Raw genomic sequence first — 15,634 nt, 5'->3', positions numbered from 1 at the left:
TGTACTGGTAGGGTTCTTCTACTCTCTGTAAAAACGCTTTGATGATTATTATCTTGCTCATTTTATGCTTAGAGCAACTTCTATAGAAAGAAATGTCGTTGAAGTCTTTGTAGTTCTCAGGTCGTAATTCAGTAATGGCAACACTTAGTAGCAGAGATTTCTGTCTCTTTTGTTCAGCTCTGTCTAAACACTCAGCATAAGTATATCCTGAATTGGATGATTTCTCACATTTGAAAGTCCCACAGGCTTACTGTAGCCAAGTATTACAGGCACCATCCTAAACAAGAAAACGTAAGGCTTCAAACAAACAAGCTGATAATGGCTCACCGCTCCAGTGTTTGTTCCTCTCTCCTCAGAGACTAGAGGTTCTGGCAGCATCTGGAAAGTTTACAGGTACAGGTCGCAGGAGAAATGAACTACAGAGACAAGGGATCCCTCACGGAGCATGTCTTTCCCTTGCATTAATTACAAGGGATGCCAACTCAAGCAGTTCTACTGACCTTTGCTAAAATAGTCCTTCAGGATAATAGGGGCTCCTTTTCAAACAACCTTTTAAACCATTTCAACTTTTGACTTAAAAATCACCACTTAAATGCCATTCCAAAATCCCTTTCCACATGTGTCAAACTGTAAATGGCTCCATCGCACAAAGTCCCCTGGGAGACATTCCTTTTCTCACTCCAGCTCCTTCTATTTGCACACAAAGGAGGATCAGGTCATATACCTGTGTAGGTGATCCTTCACTGGTCCTTTGCTACCTTCTTCCTTCCACCCTCTTCAGATTGTCTGTTACACACAGTAGGGCTTTGAAGACAATGACAGGGGCTGTTTCCACTGAGACGGGGCAGGCAAAGAGACCAAAATCCTATGTAGGATGCCTGGCTTCAGTGACCGGCTTGGAATGTGACTCTGGACACTCTTCTCCCTAATTCCTGTGTCTTTTAATGCATCCACCACAGTAGTACCTGATGGTTGCACAGATCCCAGTGGTGGAAATGCTGCCTGCCAGCCTTGCTCCATCCTGCAAAGCACTACAGTGGGTCAAGCAGCTGCTCGTACTGTGGTTAGGCAAAATCTAGGATGTTAACTTGTTTGTTTGCTGTGGATACTCTACACTATTTCAGGATGTGATTCTATATTTGTACAGTGCTAAATAGATGCTTTTCAGATATGGTCCTAGCCTAGTATTCCACAGTTATCTCTTGCAGTCCCTACCACTGCACATTTTCTGAGCTTTTACACTGAATTATTTTAGTCTCCTGTCCAAAAATTACATTCTACAGTTCTTGATGCCTGTATGATTGTGCTAGTGCTGTCAGTCTGTCAGATGCAGTCTAAAGTTGTCTGTGCAGAGCACGCAGAGCTCTCAGGTCCTACGGGTTGTTTTGCAGGCAGCTCCAACCATCACATAATCAGATAAATGACTTAGTTAAAAATGAATGGGGCAGCTGGCTAAATGCTGAACCGAACAAAATGATCAAAGGGACAGTGCCAGATGTTTTTCATCAGCTCTACATATGGAGGTACCAGGGAGAGCAGCAGGAGCACCAAACTAAAAAGAAACCAGAGAAACCAACTCCAGTTTCAACCATAACACGAGGAACTGGCTACAAATACTACATTCCTCAGTGAGGCTCCCAGAGGACATTCTGTAGGTATTTCTTAAACCTACAGGAAAAATGTGTCTACTATTGTCTGACTTTGTTATATGCATCCTCCTACTAAATGTTTTATAAAGAATTATCATTCTTAGCATCTATAAAGACATAACTTTACAAATCATGATTTATAAAGATGATAATAGAAATTACAAAAAGACTTTTTTCCACAAAACATACTCTTTGCCCAACTTGTGCCAGTGCAGTCTTTTCCTAGAATAATTTTTTTTTTTGTGAGGTTTTCTCTTACCACTTTTAGTACATTTGAAAATTTTAATTTAATAGGTTTTGAGTCCTAGTTACTGCAAGAGGCCCACGTCATTTCAAGATTTACTGTGGAAAAGGAGCCAGCTTTTTATTTTTGTCTTCTGGGGAAGTTTATGGTAGAGTGAGATAAACATCCAAAATACTTAAGGTTGTTTATCCTGCATCACTTAGAAGACATTTTGACATCACTTGTATACAATGGAGCAGGGGAGGTGCTCAGACAGCAAAAACCCTGATCACCCAGCCTCAGGACATACAGACCTTACTTCACTGTCATAAAATCTGCTTCTATTGAGATAAAACCAAGCCAAATTTGGGTGCATAAGGTCTCCTTTTCCAGTTTCATTTCAGTCGTTGCTTTAGGATACTTCATCTCACCATGGCATACCTATCTTGCAAGTAGGGATGAATACTGCAAGAGGATCTGGTGCTATGCTTAAAGTCGCTGTAATGACTCTACTATCTGGCCTAAATCTCCAAGGCTTAGATTTGGAGAGGGATCCTGAAAGATATGAGCAGGTAACTCAAGGCAACATAGAATTTTCAGAATTTTTTTCTTCTTCTTTTTGAACTCTATAGTTTGATGATGCCTGCCTGAAAGTCACCTAACAGTAGAACGAGAGAGACAGAAATATGCTGAACACGAGACTGGAAAGGCATTTTCCTGAAACAACTGGAAGTGCCAGACTTGGGTCTCAGCTCCTAGGGGAGAAGCTAAGAAGGGGTCTCGGCTGCATTGTTCGATGGTACAGAAATCCACTTTGTCCTTTACCTGTGTAGCATGCTCCTAGAATACATACTGCTTTTTGCCTGAGTATTGATTATAAAGATGTGTATTCCATGTATAAAAAGCTTGACGTGCCCTTTAAAAGCTGCTTTAAACCCATTCTGCAGGAACAAAGCCTGTGAACGTGCTTTTTCTTCCCTCTGATTCTTATCTCATGCACATATAAGCACAAGCCACCCATTGCAGTGGAAATATCGGTGATTTGCAGTGCAGGATGAGTTCTTTGCTGGTAGATATGCTACTAACAAATGGGCTGAGGATGTCACTTACTCTTATACTTGAATCAAGGAAAACTTAAGCATGACTCACTTAGGAATGCTTTGTACTCCCCTAATTGCACAATTACCTTAGAAAGCTAACTGGCCATTTGGCATAGAGGTCATGCCCGTTCCCTCTGAGCTCAAGAATAACTCCGCCTAGCTTCTCCTAACACCATAAAAAGGAGCTGTGAGGAAGACATGTGGCTGTGGCCCCACTTTTCCTCTATATAATCCTGGAGAAGTATTTGTGTAGAACTAGAAAGTCCTTCATTCTCTGAAGTGAGAACGGAAAAGTTGATAATTACTTAACATAAATCTGCACTTTCACCTTTGCACCGAGGCAGTACCTGTATTGAAAGGGAGGATGTGATATTCTACTGGTTCTTGAGACATCTGAGTTCTAATAAATGGGATTAAAAAAAGGTGAGAGTGACACCACAAGAACAGGAACCTTCCCCACTATACTCATATGTCATAGTGAGCCTAACTGTCAGCCAAAGAAAACAGAGATCTCCCCAACACTTTGTTCTCAAAATAATATGTAAAAAATTCCACATGAATAATATAAATGCTATCACCGGTTGCAATCATGCAAAGCATATGACAAGTGAAGTGAAAGGACCTGAATGCCCCGTGGGAAAACTAGAAAAGGAACTTACTAGTTGCATTAACAGAATTAAAGGAAGATTTTGCTGGACAATTCTGGACCTCTATCAGACTCAACAGTGCAGTTGTCAGGGCTCACCCCATCTGTGGAACTGGTAAAGTAAGTCTGCCAGTTAGAACAAAAGGAGAAAGATAAAAATGAATGATAGAGATAGCTGAGGAGGAGGTATTAAAGTATAGCTTTCTCGAGTTCCCCGATGCTCTCTTGTTCTGGAGAACAGCTGGAATTTGTGATTCCTCTTCTTAACCTTTTTATTAATATTAACCAACAATAAATTTGGAAGCTAGAATTCTCCTTTGCAGATTGGCATCATCATGTAGTCAAACTTTCATCCTGCTCTTCCCTTCATTACTCCTCTGAATTTATCATCCTTCATTGCACACTGTGGGAGCTCATTTGGAGCTGCTAAAGCACAACTTCTCCTGTCCACCTTGGAGCTCAACCCTAATACCCTCTAACATTAAAATGCAGTATATACACTCCTTCCACCAGGCTTATGGATGAAAGTGCTTGTGGCTGCTATACTTCATGCTGATGTTAATGCAGCCAATCTGTGTTTTAGACTTGTGCACAGCATGTCTGCCTGCTTGGCCCTTCAAGAGTTGTAGATGTATGTGAATCCAAGTGGTCTGATGCATCTAAGTTACTTTATTAGCCTAAATTTTGGTGTCCATGAGCTTCTCAGTGGTGTACACAGATTGGCAAGAGAGTTTAAGATCACTCGTTTGTTTAGGGGTTCATGATAGGTACTAAAATCTTTCTTTTTTACCAGCATCTTTTTAAATAGTGGGAAGCTGAGCAGTTTAATGCTGACTGAGGCTGCATTATGTTCCCTTTTCTGTGAGAAACATCTGCTTCAAAGATTCCTAAAGTGAAAGTATTTGCAAGAGAAAACATAGCTGGGAGAAACTCACATCCAAGCCTGGCTCTGGTGAGTGGAGCTGTTCTGCTCATATAAAGGGAGCATCCTTCCAAATTAAGAGAAAAGTTTGGGGTCAATAAAGAAAATGAAAGATCTTGATTCCTAAGCAGAGGGAGAACTGCCCAGCAGTTTATCAGATTGGGGCCTAATAGCCAAGATTGACTCTGTTCTTACAGATACGGATCTGAATTATGAACTTTATTAGAGATACATCTAAACAAACCCAACCAAATTCAGAGGAAAGTCAGGTGCTGGGTCCCAACTGCTTTTATTCTCAAACAAAAACCAGACAACACTTCTATTTGTTGCCAGTTTTCTCAAATCACTCTCTTGGAGAGTCCAGGAATTAGCATGCTGTAGTGTGGTATCTGGCCTAGGGATCAAGGAGCACCAGACAGTAAAGCTTCTTGCATTAGTATGGCGGCAGAGGAAACTATACTCAAAACGCAGTCCAGGAAAGAGTTCTTAGAAGGTGAAGTAGGGATTAAGCCAGAGCCTATTTTACCATTTGCTAAAACACTCAGTGCATTTGTCTTCATGGATTCAGCATTCCAGAGGACTGCATGCTGGGTTAATAAAATACCTCTCCTGAACAGGCTATGGAAAGTCACACAGTCACTGACTGCCCATATGGCAGAATTTGGCTATTGCTATAAAACAGCTGCAGAGGGCTGATGACAAAAAAAGGGGATACAACACCAAAATCTTATGGACACATAGATACACAGAAAGATGCATGGCTTTGCCGCATGGCTTTGCCACATGGCAGGAGCTCCTGAAATATGTTCCTCATCAAAATGCCAGGATCCTCTTTTCTTTTTTTTCCCAGGCACTGCAATTTGCACTTCTGCTTTTCTTAGGTGATACGTATGTGATTTAAACCCTCAAACACCCTGAGCTTAAGTTTCAAGAACATTTTAAAGCAATTAGCACACTTACAAGAAAAATAGCAAAACACCACGTTTCCGTTGCTCACAGATTCAAAGATTCAGTTCAGCTTTCTTCCTTGGGGAAGAAATGACACGCTCCCCAGTAACCCAATGCCAAACCACTGCTCTCTGCTTTTAGTAGCAAATGCCATTCGTACTGTATCTAAAAACCCAGACTATGTTTCTTTTCTTAACATGAAATTGTGTATTTTGGTACTGTTCTCCAACAACAGTTTAACAGAACAAAGGAGTTATCTTTATGAGACAGACAGGGAAATACACAAAGAACAGGAAGATGCAGCTAACCTAAATAATGGCATTGAAAACAAAATAGCTATCGGGCTAAAAATAAACAATATGAAGTGAATGTAATTATTTTTATGAAGAGAAGACAAAGACTTAATTCCTGAGAATAAAGAAATCTACTGCTTCCTCAGACTTCAGTTCTCATTTTTTTCAGTCAAGCCACAGGATAACATGTCCTACTTTCTCCAACTGTTTACAGTATGAACTTTCATACGACTTCTGGAGAAAACTGCAAAACTCAGACACGTATGCGTAGGAGAAAGGTCAGATTTTTCTAAAACAATAAAATTGCCCAAACTGCTATTTCAGAACTGTGCAAATAGATGCATTCTCACAGAGCAGGGAAGTAGACGTACACACGAATGCATTAATTAAAACAATACTTAAGTTTCCTGCAACCCAAAGGAATTTTCTTATTTAGGCTGTCTTTAACGATGCAGTCTCCGTTGTGTTTATGTGGATGTGCAAAGCAGCAACTTAAATTTCACAAAAAGGCAGGAGCTGGTCCTGACGTGGTGGTTCAATGGGTAAGGAATTAAATAATCCCCTAAACCAAAGCCAGAATCAACTTTTTGAGTGCCAGACTCTCTCCAGAGCCTCCCCGGCGTTCTCACTTTCCATCATGTAGTCCTAAACGACTTGAGCAGAAGCCTGATTCACGTGCTTTTTTTTTTTTTTCCTGTGGATTGTCTTGTTGAGTATCTTGGACAGGAAACTGTCCCGATCTGTTGACTTACAGGATTTAAAATAAGCACTCGCATTTCCCCCTCCCAATCCCGACCAACAACACTGGGCTGAATCACTTCCCCGGTGGAGGGCAAGGAACACGCGAAGAGTAAAGCGCTCACGAAATGCTCGGACTGACACAGTCAGCAAAACCCACAACCGACCCAGGCGAAACATCAGGGCATGGAACCGGTCCCCATCCATCAGACTTTACCTGCCAGTGGGCGAATGGCTGGAGGTGATGTCCTGCACAAAGCTCTGCTCCATGCCTGAGATCCTGGCCGGGCTGTGGGGATGGTAAGCTGTCAGGACAACGCTGCCCGAGTCCTTCATCTCCATGGTCATAGGCACATGTCAACCCTTCTGCCGGTGACAAAGGCGAACCAGGGATGCTGACAGCCCCGCGGGAGGGTGAGCGGTCCAGTCACCAGCAGGAGGGCATGGCCTGGGTCTCTAGCAGCTCCTTGCCACCCTTTGCTGTCAGCGGAGCTCTGTAACTGTGTAACGCGGCTCCTCTCCCTGTCAGGAAAGCTAAATTAGCATATATTCAAAAACACCGCCCACAAAACAACCCACGGGGAAGTTACTACGTTCCTAGGAAACTAGAAACCTGAGATAATCCTGCATGGCACCGAGTGACCGCCAGGAAAACTTCTTGCTTGATTTCTTTTTCTTTTTCTTTTTTTTTTTTTTTAAGAGCCAATTTCTTAATGCTCCTCCTGCTCCTGAAACAGGCTTGACTAAGTGAAATTATTTGCCAGTTAAGCAGTGGGATGAGTGGAGAGCAGTACTCAAACAGAAAATGTGATTTGGCAGAGCAGAGAGTGACAATTAAGCTGCTTTTATGAGAGATTCAGAAACTAAGCGGGCTCTGCTCTGTTATCAAGGAGCAGGAATCTTAATTTCCTACATGCTGGATCATTTCTGTGGCAGGGAACTACATTTGCTCTATCCTGAAAAGAGATTAAACCTTTTTTTCCCCTCCGATACATCTGTTTAAATAATTATAAGGCACATTTTTACAGTAACGCGTGTTTATCTGGAGCAATCTCAGTAAGTAAATACACCCCAAGATGCTTGATATTTTTCTTTTCGTTTGTGCTAGATCTTTGTTTGATTTAAATGTTTTCCCTCAAAAGGAAACCATTAAGTAATATTATTGCAGTCCAATTCTGGCATAACACTCAGAGAACACTCTGCAGACAAAATGAGAAAACTTATAGACTCCTTTATTTTCTTCCAGTTTGTCACTGTTTGGAGTATTTTTTTGGGGAAAAAAAAAGCGTTTCTGATAAATGCCTATTCCTGAAAACTATTGTCTTGCCTAGGAAATCATTTTACTCTACAAGCCTCAGCTCTCTGAGCACCTTGTGAGCATGTGGGTGAGACGCCAGCCTCTGTGCACTTTTGTCACAGCTGCAGGCAGCGTCCCCAGTGCAAGCACTGTGCAAAATGCCTGTCAGGCTCCTTTTCCACATCCCACATGAATGAAGGTGCCCTCCCTAGCACTGCTAAAGGGCTGCCAAAATTACACTGTCAATCTCTACAGCTGGCAAAATAGCTCAGGTTTTGAAGGGCACTGAAATGATTCATCTCATCTCCACCTTCTCCCTGAACTGTGCATCCAGCCTGGAGGGGCAGGACTGTTTCAGTCAAATATATTGCTGCAACTCATGTAGGCCGTGCCCAAGTTAATCTTAAATTAGCTAGTGCAGGACACTGATAACAGTACACTTGGCAGCACTTCTTGCCAGACTCACCCAGGAAGCATAAATATTTGAATGTGCAGAACCTAAAGGTTTGCTCTTGCTAGGCTGTTAACGCGTCCTGGATTAAATATTTTAAAGCTAGATTACCCAGGATAAAATTGTGGTTGCTTCCATGGCAGTGTGGAGGCCTTTTGAGAGTCACCATGCAGCCATGGACATACATTAGAAATGAAGGCTCTAAGATAACTGGAAGCTCTGCCTGGCACACATGGTGTCAGGACAATCACATAGGGTTACCGGTGTGGACTGGGGTGAATGCAATAACCGCTTGAAGACATCATTATGCTTTGTGATTACTGGGGTATTCAGGAGAGGGATAGGGTCTGAAAAATTAGTATAGGTGCCATCATGGATCTCATATCTCAACTCCGTGGAGCACTGACTGAATGCCAGGTTGATGCCTGGCTTCCTGATGACCAGGGGTGCTGCTTCCGATGTAGTGTTTTTCCCTTCCTACCCTAGGTTTACATTTCCTTCCTGGACTAGAAAGTGGGTGCCCCATTTCTCTGATGGGAGAGGGAGAAAATTATAGATGAAAATTTATAGTTGTCACAAGCACAAATAGATATTTTTAAAATAAATCAGCTAAAATACACACATGAAACTGAGCACTATGAATTTATAAAATAATTGATAAAATATCCGCTGACACTCTTTAAAGGCATTATTTACAATTTACTTCAAGAAAAACACCTGAAGAAACACGCACAGTGGATGGCACCAAACACCACCAGAAATGGAGTAGGTGTGCTTTAGGAGATGAAGGTGCAGACAAAGTGTTACCTGCAATTCAGGAAAATCTTCTTTCTCACCTTTCTATCATAATAGTGCTAAGCTTTCTCCAGTACCAACAGGCAACAAAATGATTGTTGCGAGCTTAAAGCTACGTGTAGATAAAATCCACAGTAGATATAACATATACTTGTACTATTATTTTTACTTTCTCTATCCCATAATAAAAAATGCCAAACACGAACGTGACCTAGAAAAGAATATGGTTACCATCTCAATAGTAAAATGCATATAAAGAAAAGAGGCCCACACTTATTAAATGGGATTTTCTTCCTAAGAAAAATAAACACGGAAGATTTCATTTGAAGATTTATAAACTGCTGGTGCATAAACTGCAGGCTTGTATGGAAATGGCAGACTGGTTGGCACAAGTACAAGTAGATATTTTGGAAATTAACCAGCCAAATGCTTATATCAAACTGAGAACTAAAAATGTTTATATGTGTAGTGACTCTTGGGTCAGACATCTGCATATTATTGAAAACTGAAAATGACGCTAAATCAACTAGAGATACACATCAGACATTAAACAAAGTTTTAAAGCCGTAAGAAAAGTGTACAAGGCAACATGATCCAGATTCTGTCTTCAGTTCTATCTGTGCCATTCCATTAGCTAAAGGAGAATTTATTCTCCTGGGTTCTAAAGGAACCAGTAGGAAACAGGAAAACATTTTAATGTAACATGCACGGACTACTCAGGACTATGACATCTCTAATTGTTTTTCCAGGTAGCTGGTAGGTCCGTAAACCTTTCAAATACTCTGAAAATCCTGTTTTCATCAGAAATAACATTGTGAGGATGTTTGGTTTTTTGTTACAATAAGAGAAGAGTCTATAGGGAGCCTGGGGCCAGGGAACTCATGAGCAGCTCCCTCGGATCTGATAGGCAGGGCCTTGTGCTTTCAAATTTTACTTTTACTTGTGTCAAGGGGAGTGCTTTGCACTTTCACAAATCTGGCAAAATAGTTACTTATATGTGGATCAGTGGACCCAGACTCTGAGAACCAAGAGTGAAAAATCTTTATGAACCTATTGCTTCAGAGATGTACGTTACTGACTACATAGCTGTATGACAAAGCCTTCGGCTCTTCTGTTGAAGAATATCTGCAACAACCATATGCAAGAAGCATAAACACTCAGAAAACCACTAGTTAAAGCTTACTCAGATGAAGAAGAAATTTCCATTGCTGTTAATAATATCACAGATCATAGAACGGTCAGAGTTGGAAGGGACCTCTGGAAATCATCCAGTCCAACTTCCCTGCTAAATCAGGTTCACCTAAAGCAATTTGCACAGGAATGTGTCCGGGTGGGTTTTGAATACCTCCAGAGCGGGAGACTCCACAACCTCCCTGAGAAGCCTGTTCCAGGGCTCTGTCAGCCTCCTAGTAAAGAATTTTTTCTTCATGTTAAGGTGGAACTTCCTATGTTCCTGTTTGTGCCCATTGCCCCTTATCCTGTCCCTGGGCAACACTGAAAAGAGTCGCACCCCATCCTCTTGACACCTGTCTTTTAGATACTTATAAGCGTTGATAAGATCCCCTCTTGGTCTATTAATCAGCAATCATTGTGACAGTAACACCATGTGCAACATGCGTGTAGCAAATTTAATGTCTATTGCTTGGAAGGGAACTAGTAATGTTTTCACATAGATTTTAAATAGCCTTTTCTGGATAAGTCCAAGGGAGGCTGCCACGGAGAGGAACAGGATTTGTCAGCTAGAGGCTCTTGCACTGAGGTCGTGAAGACATGCACAGATATATCGTATCAGATATATCATAAGAACAGACACACAGAGCTCTAGAAAGTGCAAAACTCCCATTTGAAATACAAATTACACAAAAATCTCTGGTTAATGAATTTCATTACTTGCTTCCAGCTTAAATAAACCAGGACAAAGCTGGACAGAAATTGCAAAACTTTAAAGTTAATTTGGACTGGTTTAATGTAAACTTGTGTTAGACTGAGTTTTAAAAGGAAGCTGTGTAAAACACAGCATTTTTCACTGATTAAGTTAATGGAAACAGTGGAGAAATACACAAAAAATGTCGTCCTAGCACTGCACTATGCCTAAAATTCCTCATCCTTCTTTTTCAGGCAATAGCATGCAATAAATTTCATTGCTATCTGTGTGAAAGAAACCAAAGCCAGAATCACTGTATTTATCTCTCTCTTTTTTTTTTTTTTAAAAAGGCATATCTTACTTATCTCTAATTCATCATTTGGATAGAAGGATGCTTGAGGGGTTAAGGCAGAAGGACTCTCCACACCAAAGAGTAGGTGCGGGCAGAAAGCATCTAGACACTGAAAACAAGGCATGCCACAAAGTCACATGAAAGTCAAGGACAGTGGTGTGTGAGTCTTCTGCCGCTCAGTACTAGTATGCCCCATAAAAAACAGCTCTGAGAAGGGGCTGACTCTTGTGTCAGGAAAATTTTTGTTGTGACTTGAGGTATATTTGCTTTAGAAGAATTTTATGCATCATGAAGGATAGTTTCTAATGCTTGATTTAGCCTCTGTGCTTTCTATTCCTGTGGTGCTGGAAGGGTTACAGTCTTTTTTTTTACGCTATAAAGGTGAGGTGTTTGTATGCCTTTGTGTGGGCAGCTGAGAATGTGAGTAGATAGGGAAGATTCATAGGTAGTGTCAAAACATACCCACTGCTTTTAGAACATTTAAAAATTTACAAGCCAAAATTTAAACACGATTAAAAGAAAATTTTGATTATTCTACTTTCTTCACCTTTTCAAACTGAGATTAAAATCAACATTGCAAAATATGTTGCTTATCCTTTAAAAAAGGTTAGGTAACAAGATGATTTAGGTGAAGACAATAGAAATTGGGTATTGCAGCAATTAGTGGTGTTTCGAAGGTTTTTAATTAAAGTGTGAAATAAAATATTCATTTTTGTTAAATATAACTCCACATATTTCAGTCTTAGGCCCAACTGAAATATACGTTATACTTTGGTGAACTTTAACATGGTCTTTTTTTATGCATGATCCAGTGTGGATTCTTTTATCTTAAAAAAGACACAAAGGCGTGGAGAAAAATTCCTTAGGAAACTGTGAGCTTTTTGCTTAGTAATGACCCTCATTAATCTTCTAGAAGTTCAAAAGTTGGTTCTCCTTAACCCGTATTAGACTACTTGTATATTATTCCCATGTTAGTTATGTACAGAAAAGGAAACTTCCTTAATCTGTCTGCCACAACAAGGCTTTCTGGAGTTTTAAAAAAGCTCATATCCTTTCATTCATCCGTTAGGTTCATGCTCCTTTATGATATGTTGATCTAACCACTTCAGCTGGGACAGCTGACATACACAGCTGAATGCTGTGATCTGTTTTTTTGTTCTGAGGCAGTAAGTTAAAATTACATGGAGGAGTGGTAATGTGGTCAAGCTAGGAAAAGTAGCGTTGGGAGAGGCCGGCTGCTTCTCTGAAATGTTTCAGTGAGCACAAGCTGAAAATGGGAACTGGTCTTTGCAACATGGAAGAGGAAAAATGGTCATGGGTAGACAGTTATGAGCATTTTCAATACATGTGTGTCCATCCTGATTCCTCTGAAACACCAGAATAGGGGTAGGCATTTGCATTTGGTACAGGAAAGAAGAGTCCTCATCTTAAATTTTTATATATATATTTATAAATATTTATAGATTCTGCATCATTCAATGACGCTTACAATCAAAGAAATACGTAGGAAGATGGTTTCCTGTTTTAAAAAAAAGGACCAGATAGGCCTTTATAACATTATTCTACTAAACACTATAATTTTCCATGGACTAGTCAAATACTTAAGCAGATGTATGCATATGTATATGCATACACATGTTTTCTTAGTGAATGTGTATGCATACGGAATCTCCACCCGACCCCCTTTATCTCTTAGCCAGTGTTCAAACTTTTAAGAAAGGTATGCCTGGTTTTGAGTGCTTTGAAGAGCAAAATGCAGTTTTCTGAAGGTGGTAATGATTTATGCATCTACCTTTCCATTACAGTATCGTTTTAGTAGAATATCTGAAAACAAAATTATTAAGAAAAGGATTGTGTCCCCTTTCTTGTTACAGCCGTAAGCGGTTTCACATTCAGCATTTTCATAACATTTTTGACCTGTAAACTATTCTATTTCTAAGGAAGAATTTATGTAAGGTAGAGTCAGTATTTCCCTGTACCTGTGCCAGTGATGTCTTTCATTCTTTCATTTCCTAATTGAGTCTGTTTCCCAGAGAGCAGCAGTAGACCGCAGCTCTGCTTGTGTGTTAGAAAGTTGTACAGACAGTCTCCAGAGCACTGCTCTGTTCATTGAATCAGACTTTGAACTCTGCTTTTAGGGATATGTGTAAAAATTGATGAAGCAAGGCAGGCAGGTGTTTGCACAAAATTGATGTTTTTCAGGCATGTAACTAGGGACATGTTATTATCAGCTACCTTGTAGTGGTTGCATTCGACTCCTTTTAAAATCAAGAGCTGTGGTTTTTTAAATTACAGAGTCCAATAGCACTATTAACTGGATTTCCAACATCTCCACTTAAAAGAAGAAACCTCAAATTCTCCTTCCTATCTGCAGAAGAGCAGTGTATTTTGAGAAAGCATAGCTTATGCCTTCATCCTGCTTTGGCATTCTGTGGCTTGATCACTTGGATTCCTGAAGTTACTAAATTTACTTTTGGCTTTCCTAAGCAAAAAATGAAGAAACTACTTTTCTTATCTGCTGATTTCTTCACAGTACTACCATATCACCACGGAAGTAGTAATTGAGGTCATTGTAGGAGTCTTATTCCTGTATTGGTCATGCAAACATGATATCTCAGAACTTTCCTGAAATAGCTGTGTGCATACTGGAGAAAGGTGAGGATAGAAATAAGCTTTATGATCTTTGCATGATAAGATGCAGAATGATGCCAGTGTTCAAGTAGCGGGTCTGGGCTTCTGGCACTATCCATCCACTCCGCATAGTATCAACTACTGGGAATGCTGTGGATGTGTTGCCATCACCATACAGCCAAGAATGCTCAAAATGAACAGACAACTTCAAGCAACATTCAATTCACACTTTTGAATGAACTCAAGGTTTACCACCGTCATGACTGGAAATCTGTGAACTTCTGCATCCTGGGTTTTGGTTACTCCTATTAAAAAATCTAGCTCATTGCAGATACTCAAAAGTGATGTTTCTATTTTGATAGAGATATTTTTATAAATTAGTAATCTCAAATTTAGATCTATTGCAAAAGTAAATAGATGTTTATTGACTCACACCAGATCTAAAGATTTTCAGCAAGAAGAGGCAGAATTAAACTTGATTAAAATTTCTGTAAGTGAATTTAATGTTATGATTTATATGACAATTTTGTTATAATTTTAAATCTCACTTCTAGGGCCTCCATAGTTTGTGAACAGTAAGACGAAAATGCTCTCAAATTAAAATTAAAACAGTTTGAATATACCTAAATGAATTAGTATGCAGCAGAGAAGCACTGGAAAGTACAATTATTAATGGTTATTTGGATTTTGAAAGAACGTTATCAAAGGCACGCACTTACTTTATAGTATTGCTAAATTAACCGTATCTGTGGAAGGGCATATTTCAGTAATCTCTGTAGGAACACTCTATGTTTTGGGAACAGAGACTTGAACTGACTTTTCCAGGAAAATGTCATATGTGTGTGGCATAATCATAGAGGGAAACTAAGATGCCTGACTCGCAGTCCTATGCCCTAATCACATGTGAGGATGCAGCTTAATAATTCAACAGTTTGGAAAGAACTTCGTAGAGGAATGATTGAAAAAAGTAATATATTTAATCAGCCACAAAAAGAGAACCATATTAGTATATATAGAGAACGTACCACATGAGCCACTGAAACGAGACATCGAATCATAGACTCATAGAATATTTAGGATTGGAGGGGACCTTAAAGATCAACTAGTTCCAACCCCCTCACATGGGCAGGGACATCCCACTAAATCAGGCTGCCCAAAGCCTCATCCAACCTGGCCTTGAACACCTCCAGGGATGGGGCATCCACAACATCCCTGGGCAACCTGTGCCAGTGCCTCACCACTCTCATGGTGAAATTCTTCCTGATGTCCAGTCTAAATCTGCCCCTCTCCAGTTTATGCCCATTTGCGCTGGTCCTGTCCTCACAAGCCTTTATGAATAGCCCCTCTACAGCTTTCCTGTAGGCCCCTTCAGGTACTGGAAGGTCGCTATAAGATCTCCTCTGAGCCTTCTCTTCTCCAGGCTGAATAACCCCAACTCTCTCAGCCTGTCCTCTTAGGGAAGATGCTCCAGCCCTCTGATCATCTTTGTAGCCCTCCTCTGGACCCGATCCAAAGCTCCATACGTTGAGGAGCTTCTTACGTTGAGGATTCCAGAACTGGACACAGTAGTCATCTTCCCTGTAAGCGCCTAGTTAGTAATTTATTCCTGTCAAGGGCATGTGCTAGTTTTGATGAGATGTGTAAGGCGACTAGAAGGTGTTCCACCTAATTGTTAAATCATCAAGATTAATCTTAACTCAAAATACAGAAATGAACATAACTATG

General features: G+C 40.3%; 1 protein-coding gene across 2 annotated transcripts in view; it reads right to left on the bottom strand.

Moving 5' to 3' along the window:
• ARHGAP28 (Rho GTPase activating protein 28) overlaps positions 1–7,176 on the bottom strand; it is a 75,615-nt gene extending 68,439 nt beyond the window's left edge. The window contains exons 1-2 of one of the 2 annotated variants that reach the window (XM_054057817.1): positions 7,133–7,176; positions 6,737–7,041 (exon numbers count right to left, since the gene is read on the bottom strand). In XM_054057817.1, the coding sequence (XP_053913792.1) occupies positions 6,737–6,867 (131 nt within the window). In that variant the 5' untranslated portion in view covers positions 6,868–7,041; positions 7,133–7,176. The remainder of the gene's footprint in view (positions 1–6,736; positions 7,042–7,132) is intronic. The other variant, XM_054057818.1, reaches the window with a different exon arrangement.
• Between the last annotated feature and the right edge of the window lie 8,458 nt (positions 7,177–15,634).

The sequence above is a fragment of the Cuculus canorus genome, chromosome 2 (genome assembly GCF_017976375.1).
Source record: "Cuculus canorus isolate bCucCan1 chromosome 2, bCucCan1.pri, whole genome shotgun sequence".
Lineage (NCBI taxonomy): Eukaryota > Metazoa > Chordata > Aves > Cuculiformes > Cuculidae > Cuculus > Cuculus canorus.
This window is presented reverse-complemented; position numbering and strand designations above follow the sequence as displayed.